The 11,044-nt window shown below is 36.8% G+C and overlaps 1 protein-coding gene across 1 annotated transcript in view; it reads left to right on the top strand.

Moving 5' to 3' along the window:
• Positions 1-11,044, top strand: part of stk11 (serine/threonine kinase 11) — a 54,804-nt gene that overhangs the window by 9,644 nt on the left and 34,116 nt on the right. Inside the window, exons 3-7 of the mRNA XM_016256594.1 lie at positions 4,147-4,230; positions 4,592-4,681; positions 5,725-5,857; positions 6,736-6,872; positions 9,577-9,704. Of these exons, the coding sequence (XP_016112080.1) occupies positions 4,147-4,230; positions 4,592-4,681; positions 5,725-5,857; positions 6,736-6,872; positions 9,577-9,704 (572 nt within the window). The remainder of the gene's footprint in view (positions 1-4,146; positions 4,231-4,591; positions 4,682-5,724; positions 5,858-6,735; positions 6,873-9,576; positions 9,705-11,044) is intronic.

Genomic DNA, 11,044 nt, shown 5'->3' with positions numbered 1-11,044 from the left:
TAGTGAGTCACACATCACAGCTCATGTTAATGTGTTGTGCGGATCCACATTGAAATCTATAGATGCACACAGATAAAGTGCAATAAAATAAACACTTAAATGTGTGTTTTGGATGTTTTTTTCCACTAGACTGAATGAAGACATGATATGGAAGCAAAACTGGCCAGTGCATGTAAATGGTTTCATTCTAATATTCCAGGTTGTCTCTCATTCAGGGGTGTGCGATATTGACAGAAAAATTGTATCTCGATATTTTCTGTGATTTTTATCGATAACGATAATTAGAGCGTGTTATTGTGCTGGTATCTTAAGGTCTGCCGTGGACAGCGGACTCCTAAAGTTTTTAATATTCGTCATATTCTGTGTGATCAGTTCACACTGATAGAAATTAATCTTTTTCAATAAGTTTAAACTGATTTTTACCTTTATAAAGCCATTCTTTCTAAATGTGTCCATTATCTTTTGAGTCAAATTCTTACATTTAATCAGTGAATTAGAATAATAAGACATTTGGGCTGTTACCAAGCAAATTAAATCAGTATTAATAATTAAATCATTATTAAATCAGTTTAGATGTGTTTACACACAAGACATGAATGCATTTAACCTGCAGTTACTAATGCATAAATAATGTGTTGATATATTAAACATAAAACCTTGAATACTGATATTTGAAATCATTTAAATAATAAAAAAGAAACTTTAAATGTGAAATAAATCACCAGTAGGTGGCAGCAAGTCACTGTTTAGGGATGCACAGAAATGAAAATTCTTGGCCGAAACAGAACAAAATAAACGCTGGGCCGAATACCGAACACGGTTTTTCGAGTTTTTCCCCCTATGTATTTTGCCAATTTTTTTTCTTCACCATTGCATAAATTAAAAAGCCAAAATGTGCTTTCTACTGTTTTGTCTTGCTTTTCAAAAAAATAAAATAAAAATAAATTACAAAACAACAATTTTTCATTATTAAATCAGTTTAGATGTGTTTACACACAAGACATGAATGCATTTAACCTACAGTTACTAATGCATAAATAATGTGTTGATATATTAAACATAAAACCTTGAATACTGATATTTGAAATCATTTAAATAATAAAAAAGAAACTTTAAATGTGAAATAAATCACCAGTAGGTGGCAGCAAGTCACTGTTTAGGGATGCACAGAAATGAAAATTCTTGGCCGAAACAGAACAAAATAAACGCTGGGCCGAATACCGAATACCGAACACGGTTTTTCGAGTTTTTCCCCCTATGTATTTTGCCAATTTTTTTCTTCACCATTGCATAAATTAAAAAGCCAAAATGTGCTTTCTACTGTTTTGTCTTGCTTTTCAAAAAAATAAAATAAAAATAAATTACAAAACAACAATTTAAAAATATGTAACACTGAACATTTTTAACATTCTAGCAGACACTATACCAACAAAGTACAATTTAACTTAAAATTAATAAGTTAAGGCCATCAGACCCTCTTCTTGAATCAGGCATGTATTTTTTTTATTTAATTTTTTTTACTGTACAATTAAAAGCAGCCTTGCTGAGCAGAAGAGACTTCTTTTAAAACATTAGTAAATATTACAGATCCTAATTTGAACACTGTGTGAATGTTAAAATAAATGTATTAAAACAGAGCTGTTGTAATGATTATCATCATTATTATTGTCTTTTTATTTTATTTTACAGAACAACAGTAAAATTACAATACTAACATTTATGAGTTCTTGCTTTTTCTAAACTTTTATTTTGGCGGAAACGCGCAGGAAGACCTCAGTGCTTCTTTTTGTTGACAGCAGATTTATAAATGAGTCTCATTACGAATACGTCGCACGTATCGCATTGTCACATGTCTTGTAAAAATTCATAAAAATGTGACTGAGCAGCGGACGACTGTATCGGCGCAGATTTTCCTCGCGCTTTGGACTTTGAATCCTGGTTAACAAGCAGATCTGCTGCGATCTCGTGCAGCGCTGTCAGAATACATGCGATGTGTGCGTGTATTAGAAAACATAACGTTCTGTAGTTTATTTACTAATTGTTTAAGGCCATTTCTCGATTCCAATCATCATACAGTAACCAGCAACAATCACCCGTCTTCTTCTCATCGAAGACATGCGAAGCAGTCCTAAACAGTCTCTCGCTGTCGGTGCTTGTTATGATCTTTGCGTCTTTCTCCGACAGTTTTAAATGCTTCCACACCGCTGACGTGTGTGCTGCATTATAAAGAGTGCGCACCTCTCACTCTGCGCTGGTTTGATTGTTAGTTGCTATTCTGTCTTTTCGCTTATTCGGCCAATAATTTCGGTTGCAGAACATTCGGTGCGTCCCTATCACTGTTAATAAGTGAGTCATTGCGATTGAACCGAATCATTTAAACGGTTGATTCATTCAGGAACGAATCACCGTCATGTTGCTCAGAGATGCAGAACAGTGCTGTAGCTGTGTTTGGAATTATTTCTGTTGTTGAAATAGTGCAGAAACAGGCAATGTGGCGTCTAAAACCGAAGGCAGTTAAATAACTTCTTGTTTCTTCAACGGTTGTAAAAAAAATCAGTGTTATATTTGTTATCATGGAAATTTTTGGAGATCGAAACGTCACTTTGTTTGGTATTGATTAACTATATGAAATTATATAAATATACACATTTTCTGTCCCCATATCTTGAATTTTGAGACCATTCTAAATGCATTTTATTAGACTGACTCATTCAGAAAAGAACACACTCTAAATGCGCACACGCACTAGTCTAGACTTCACGTAATGTATGCGTGCGCTCTGTAGGGATGTGTTTTGAATGGTTTTTGCAAAATACTTGATGATGTCAAATCACACATCATTAAAACAACAATTATGATATTATCACAGACGATATATATCGCACACCCTACTCTCATATGTGTCCCTGCAGCACAAAAGCAGTGTTAAGTCGCTGGGGGATATTTGTAGCAATAGCCAACAATACATTGTATGGGTCACAATTATACATTTCTCTTTTATGCCAAAAATCATTAGGATATTAAGTAAAGATCATGTTCCATGAAGATATTTTGTAAATCTCCTACCGTAAATATATCAAAACTTAATGTTTGATTAGTAATATGCATTGCTAAGAACTTCATTTGGACAACTTTAAAGATGATTTTCTCAATATTTAGATTTTTTTGCACCCTCAGATTCCAGATTTTCAAATATTGTCCGATCCTAACAAACCATACATCAATGGAAAGCTTATTTATTCAGCTCTCATGTGATGCATACATCTCAATCTTATGACTGGTTTTGTGCTCCAGGGTCACATTTAATGAGCTTTGAGTGAGGCATTGAAAGCTGTAGTATCAGATGAATTCGATCATGTCAGGCCATACAGTTCATGCTGCTGTTTGAGGCGATCGGTGTGTGTTGTGTAACGAATGCCGGAGCCTGAGCGGGAACCAGCTCAGTGGAGTACAGGAAACAGGAAGTGCTCGAGAGGAGCTCAGGTGACAGAAGGAAGCTCTGTTTGGATGCCTAGTGAGGGCACTAGTGTGCTCCGTGTGAGATGAGACGCCGCTCTGTTGCTGTTTTGTCCAGATTGTAAGGCAGCGCTGTGTTTGAATGCTTTTGAAGAAGGGAATCCCAGAATGCATGTTATGTAAAAAAACAAAAAGTGTTGCGGTCAGTCAGATAAACACTCGTCCCGCAGCACATGCGTGTGCATTAGTGTGTGTTTGCATCAGCCTGCAGCTATGTTAGTCGAGTGGAAACACGGTCCGTCTCTGTTCTCAGAGCTCTCATGATTACTGCACATCTCTCTCTCACACACTTTTCATCTCGCGTTTATTTGAATAATTTCATGATTTGTCTGAATGTTCACTGTACAAATGTTTGTGTCACTCCGTTGTAGCACAACCTCCTAAAACCTTAAACTGCTTGAAATACCAACTGGTTTAGTGTGTTAACAAGCGGTGATCAGTAAGGCCTTTAGTATTTTCATCTCATAAATGTGTTCGGGCTTAAAATAATGATTCTGTCATAATGACGGACGCGTGTTTAATTATCTATCAGTTTTTATGATTCACTCATACATGTTGCTGATAGGAGCAGATGGGAGGTGTGTATGTGTGTGTTTTTAATGGATGTGTGTGTCTTTTGTTGTTCTGCAGGGAGATTCAGCTGCTGAGACGACTACAGCACAAAAACGTCATCCAGCTGGTGGATGTGCTGTACAACGAAGAGAAGCAGAAAATATATCCTTTGTGTGCGCGAGTGTGTGCGAGTGTGTGCGAGAGCGTGTGTGTGTGTGTGTGTGTGTGTGTGTGTGAGAGCGAGCATGGATGCATGTGTGACGCAGAAATAACTGAACATGCTGTTCTGTTCTGTGCTGCGTCAGCTCAGCATTCAGCCTCTACTTTACACTCACTGTCTTAAAGGAATAGTTCACCCAAAAATGAACGTGTGCTGTAAATGTGCTCACTCTCAGGCCATGCAAGATCAGGATGAGTTTTGAAATGAATACAAATGTTTGTAATAGTTAGTGGATGATAATAAGGTCACTCAGAGTGATTGGCTGTTGCTGGTGTGTTGGCTCCTTGACCGCTGCTGCGTCACGTATATGGTGATGGAGTATTGTGTCTGTGGAATGCAGGAAATGTTGGACAGCGTTCCAGAGAAGAGATTTCCAGTATTTCAAGCTCACGGGTGAGATGCTCAAACACCAGACATCAGATAAACACACACTTCTCTGAAAACCAGTGTCTCTGTGCATCACTATCGCCACTCTGATGCATGTTTGATGGGTCGTACAATTTCCATCTTGTCTATTTTTAGCCTCTTGATATTGGTTTGATTTCTGTCATTGCATTTGTATATGTGACTCTGGAGCACAAAACCAGTCATAAGGGTCAGTTTTTTGAAATGTAGATTTATACATCATCTGAAATCTGAATAAATAGCTTTCCATTGATGTATGGTTTGTTAGGATCAGACAATATTTGAAAATCTGGAATCTGAGGGTGCAAAAAATTCTAAATATTGAGAAAATCATCTTTAAAGTTGTTCAAATGAAGTTCTTAGCAATGCATATTACTAATCAAACATTAAGTTCTGATATATTTACAGTAAGATATTTACAAAATATCTTCATGGAACATGATCTTTACTTAATATCCTAATGATTTTTGGCATAAAAGAGAAATGTATAATTGTGACCCATACAATGTATTGTTGGCTATTGCTACAAATATCCCCCAGCGACTCAACACTGCTTTTGTGCTGCAGAGACACATTTGTAGATTTGTGTGTGCCATTCGAGTTCGTTTTAACTGAGGTTAACTTGCGTTACAAAGCAGTGGCCTGGTTTAGGCCTGAAGTGTTTTTTTCAAATTCTAAGACGTTAAAGAGACTTAAACTAAGCAGATTTGAATCTAGCAAAACCGGTACAGTCTTCATTTTTCTTAAAGAGTTTGAGAATGTTACATTAAAATGCATTAATGTGTTACTGATCACTGAAGTGATTTCTAAGTGTTTTTGCTGAGCTTCTTTGTGCTCGAGTAAAATGGGCATGCACTGTACCGGATTATATATCCAAAATAATCGATTTTTAATCAAATCAGAAATCGAATCAAATTGCAAGCTTGTGAATCAGAATCAAATCAGATTGTGAGACTGTGAACCGGCTTTGCTGGTCTGCTGGTCTTTCACACATGATTCACACGTTTGTGTCTCTGTTGTTCTTCTCTCAGGTACTTTTGCCAGCTCCTGGATGGTCTTGAATACTTGCACAGCCAAGGAATTGTACACAAAGATATTAAACCAGGGAATTTGCTGCTCACTACAGACGGGGCGCTGAAGATCTCTGACTTGGGTGTAGCCGAGGTGAGACGCTTTTATTTAAATGATTAACCCTATAAATCCTGATATAAGAGGCTTTTATGCCTCATATAGTCTGATATACTGAGAATATGGAGGAAAAAACACCTCACTCGAACTGAGCAAACATATGCAATTTGCTGCAGATGCTGATATTTCTATAATGAGGTGCTTGTGATGTAATCCAATGAGATCTTTATAACAGTGCAGCAGATACTTACATAAAGTGATCTAAATATCAGCGGTCACTCTATCTCCAGCAATAATAAGATGAGATTGAAATGCTCCAAACATATAATGCAGTGATTGAGAGCTGAAGAAATAAAGGCTCCTCAGAAGATGTGAGATGTTCTGGAGGCTTGTGAAGATCATTCCTCCGCTGAGGAACAGTGAAAGTAAAGCTTCTGGAAACAAACGCTCCTCAAAAGATCCTGAGGATCAGATTTGAGACTCTAAAACATGATTGATGGAGAATCAAGTAAAGCTGAGCTGCTTCAGTCCAGTAAGTGTTCATCTGGAGATATTACTGACGTTATTCTGACCTTTACTTGATCAAAATCAGTCAAGATCTGACACGAGAAGCTCCAGCTGAAGCTGAACGCTTGTACAAGTACACTAAAAGAGCTTTGACTGGATTAAATGCTCTAAACTATCAATCAGAGACAGAAGACATGCAGTAGATCGAGTGTGAAACAGCAAAGTATGATCATGTTTAGAAATCCATTTCCAGGTGTAAAAAATAAGGCTTTAAAGGGTTAAAGCAGCAGTCGGATCACTCAGGATCCTGTAGTAAACACTGAAGGAGGACTCGTACATGGACTCGGTGCGTGTTTGTTTTCCCTTTTGAGCTGACTCTTTGTGTTGATCTGACCTTTGACCCCTAGGCGCTCCACCCGTTTGCGGAGGACGACACGTGTCGGACGAGTCAGGGGTCGCCAGCGTTCCAGCCTCCAGAGATCGCCAACGGCCTGGACACGTTTTCAGGCTTCAAGGTGGACATCTGGTCTGCTGGGGTCACACTGTGAGTTCCTCCAGACACCGTCAGCAGCGCAGCTTCATGCTGATGAAGAAACACAGAGCGCTCAGGCTAATTAGCTCAGATTACGTCTGCGCCTATTACATCATCTGAAAGCTGAATAAATAAGCTTTCCATTGATGTATGGTTTGTTAGGATCGGACAATATTTGGCTGAGATACAAGACCGTGAAATTAACAGCTTTAATAAGGAAAATAACTTTTATTATTATAATTCTTAGTCACATGATATTGCACAAACATCTTCTGGAGAACATTTACATGATCTTTACTAGTAACAAATGAGGCTAAAACAAGAGGGGAGAGATTAAAATAGAATCACCAATGAGTTTCTCATTCTTTTCAAAATCTGTCACATATTTAAATGACCGATTAAAGAAAAATATTTGATGTGAAGTGAGTTTACCTAAATCAGAAACTGAGAGAGTAGCCTAAAAATGTATATTTATGGACAAAAATAAAAAAGAGTTGGAAGATATATTCCTTGTATCTTATCAAATGTATCAGTATTGTAACAAATAATATCTGTTACATTTAGGGGGTGTGCGATATTGACAGAAAATAGTATCTCGATATTTTCTGGGATTTTATCGATGACGATAATTAGAGTATATTTTGCTGAGTGTGTTATTGTGCTGGTATCTTAAGCACTGCCATGGACAGCTGACTCCTAATGTTTTTAATATTCTGTGTGCTGGTCAGTTCATACTGATAGAAATTAATCTTTTCCAATAAGTTTAAACTGATTTTTGCATTTTATGGGCATTTTTACCTTCATAAAGCCATTTTTTCTAAAAGCGTCCGTTATCTTTTGAGTCAAATTCTTACGTTTAATCAGTGAATTAGAATAATAAGACATCTGGGCTGTTACCGAGCAAATTAAATCAACACAGAAGCTGCATCTGAAGCTGCATTTAGATGTGTTTACACACTGTTTAATGCAAGACATGAATGCATTTAACCTGCAGTTACACATGCATAAATAATGTTTTGATATATTAAACATAAAACCTTGAATACTGATATTTGAAATGAATTAAAACATGAAAAAAATCAAAAGAAAGAAAAAGCCGAAATGTGAAATTAAAGCCGCCAGCAGGTGGCAGCACGTCACTGTTAATAAGTGAGTCGTTGCGATTGAACCGAATCATTTAAACACTTGATTCATTCAGGAACGAAACACCGTCGTGTTGCTCAGAGACACAGAACAGCGCTGTAGCTGTATTCGGGATGAGTTTTGTTGGAGAAATAGAGCAAAAACTAGCAATATGGCGTCTAAAACGTAAGTCTCTTAATTAACTTATTGTGTATTGAATGCAATGTCATTTTTGGAGAAAAACGGCACTCTTCGTGTTAAATTGAATAACTATATGAAGTGGTATAAATATATACATTTTCTGCCATCATGTCTTGAATTTGTGATTAAACATAAAACCTTGAATACTGATATTTGAAATGAATTAAAACATGAAAAAAATCAAAAGAAAGAAAAAGCCGAAATGTGAAATTAAAGCCGCCAGCAGGTGGCAGCACGTCACTGTTAATAAGTGAGTCGTTGCGATTGAACCGAATCATTTAAACACTTGATTCATTCAGGAACGAATCACCGTCATGTTGCTCAGAGACACAGAACAGCGCTGTAGCTGTATTCGGGATGAGTTTTGTTGGAGAAATAGAGCAAAAACTAGCAATATGGTGTCTAAAACGTAAGTCTCTTAATTAACTTATTGTGTATTGAACTCAATGTCACATTTGTAATCACGGTCATTTTTGGAGAAAAACGGCACTCTTCGTGTTAAATTGAATAACTATATGAAGTGGTATAAATATATACATTTTCTGCCATCATGTCTTGAATTTGTGATCATTCTAAATGCATTTTAACAGACTGAATCATGCAGTGAAAGAACACACACTAAATGCACGCGCACTAGTCTAGACTTCACGTGATGTATGCGTGCACTCTGTAGCGATGTTTTCAATGGTTTTTGCAAAATACTCGATAATGTCAGATCGCACATCGTTAAACAACAATTGCGATATTATCGCAGACGAGATATATCGCACACCCCTAGTTACATTAAATGATTTGGGGGTTTAACTATATGGGAGTGTAAATTAGACCAAAACTGCAGAATGGAAAAAAATTTATATATTCATGTTTCAATCCTCGAGACCACAAAATGTACATGAGCTGGAAACATATTTAGACAGTTACATTTGTGCAAACTTTGCTTTTCTCCCGATCTGCATTGTCAGTATGGGCTCCCAGTGAGATCGACCTCTAGAAATAATTTTGTTGTTTTGCTGAAAATGTTGGCGGATATGTTCATATCTTATTTTGAATCACAGAGAGAAAGAACTACAATCCCATGAAGCATCGCAAATGATGTAATTGAATTAAAAGTGACAGAAAATGATAAAACACAGAAAAGTCGTTGATTATATCTGTAGAGACGATATATTCAGAGTTCATCACAAAATATGCATATGTTTAAGCATGTATTTATTCCTCGCTGTGTCTTTGATTGGTGGAGTTTTCTGCACTGCATCATGGGTAATGTAGTTTTCCCACAGTGACTTCTGCTGCCAAATGCATTTTAAAAATAAGCTGTGGAGCTGAACAGAGATTGTCTGATGGGTGTTTTCTGACGTGGTCTAAGCTGAGAGCTGTGTGTCTCTCCTCACAGATACAACATAACCACGAGCCTGTACCCGTTTGAGGGGGACAACATCTATAAGCTATTCGAGAACATTGGGAAGGGTGACTACACTGTTCCTGAGGAGTGCGGCCCGCTGCTCTCGGACCTGCTGAGAGGTGAGCGACGAGACGTGCTCCGATCTATTCGTGTAGAGCATTTCTCAATGCACACGCTTCACAGAGACTATAGTGACTTCAACAGAGAGCAGTTATGATGATCTGAGCGGTCCTCTGGTTCGAGATCTAACTCTGTTGTGTTTAAAGTGCATATTAGCAGTGCTGCAGAGCAATTAAGACAATTAAACATGTGATTACAGCACTGAGCAGCTCTAACGCTATTAAATTAAAGATGATGTAGCACAGAGCATAAATTAACAGTGGAAGTAACTAAAACTTAAGTGTGCAAATAACTGAAGGATATATCTATTTGATAAATGAAGTTAACCAACTAACATTATACATACTCTTTTGGTTTCTGTACCCAATATTTTAAAAAATGCACAAATACAATGAAAAATACTCTGTATCGGCAAGAACCAAAATATAAATTAATATAAAATAATTCATTTTGCTAAAATATTTGTTGTTGGACATTAAATGTGTCTTTTGTAGATTTTTAAGCCTGCATATAAGTGCATTTTTGCTGTAAGTGGACTATTGTAATGGGTCAATCAAATGTAAGCTAGTACAGTACTAATTACTATAAGCTCAAATGTGTTAATGTGTGTTTCTTATAGCTGTTAAAATATAGTAATTTTCTTTTTTCAATTCAGTGATTTTAATGCTTTAAAGAGCCATTTTAGATTGTGATGTTTTGCTATCTGTTCTGCAAGCTATAAAAGGGACAGCTGTCATAAAACCTGAGAGAAAGGCTGCATGGCTAGAAACTGTGGAGAAAAAAGAAAAGACAAATAATAGTATGTGAGACAGTGGTAATATCTGTACGTTCCTATTGATCAGTGTTAGAGGAACTCTGCAGACTGCCTTCAGTATAAGCTGTTTTTAGAGTAACGAGCAAGATTTGAGTTCTGAAACTTACAGCATGTTTTTATAGTACAGTGACCTCTTATGTCAAAAGATCAAGGGAATTTTGGTTTCTCAGTTCATGACTCCTTTAATGAAAATAAGTGAATAGTAATATAATATTTATTATACATGGTATAACATGTTTTAATGTCTAGTATATTTCTAAGATCAAATGCATTCTGAGTTCAAGATAAAGACATTCAATTCAAATTTAGGCCAATTTCTTAATTAAACCTCCTTTCATTTGTGTGCAATGAGCATTGTTTTTCATGGCTGTGCTGTAGTTCATATGTTTGACCTTTAGATGGCGCTGTGGCATTAATGTTCAGCACTGACGCTGGATCTATCTGTGTTTAAGAGCTTTATTATCACAAGCTCTGAACAAACACTCACACTCACTCTCACACACACACACACACACACACTCTCTC

The sequence above is a fragment of the Sinocyclocheilus grahami genome, unplaced genomic scaffold (genome assembly GCF_001515645.1).
Source record: "Sinocyclocheilus grahami isolate Dianchi unplaced genomic scaffold, SAMN03320097.WGS_v1.1 scaffold1448.1, whole genome shotgun sequence".
In the NCBI taxonomy this organism is placed as follows: Eukaryota; Metazoa; Chordata; class Actinopteri; order Cypriniformes; family Cyprinidae; genus Sinocyclocheilus; species Sinocyclocheilus grahami.
The sequence above is the reverse complement of the archived record's forward strand: the minus strand, read 5'-3'. Positions and strand labels throughout refer to the sequence as shown.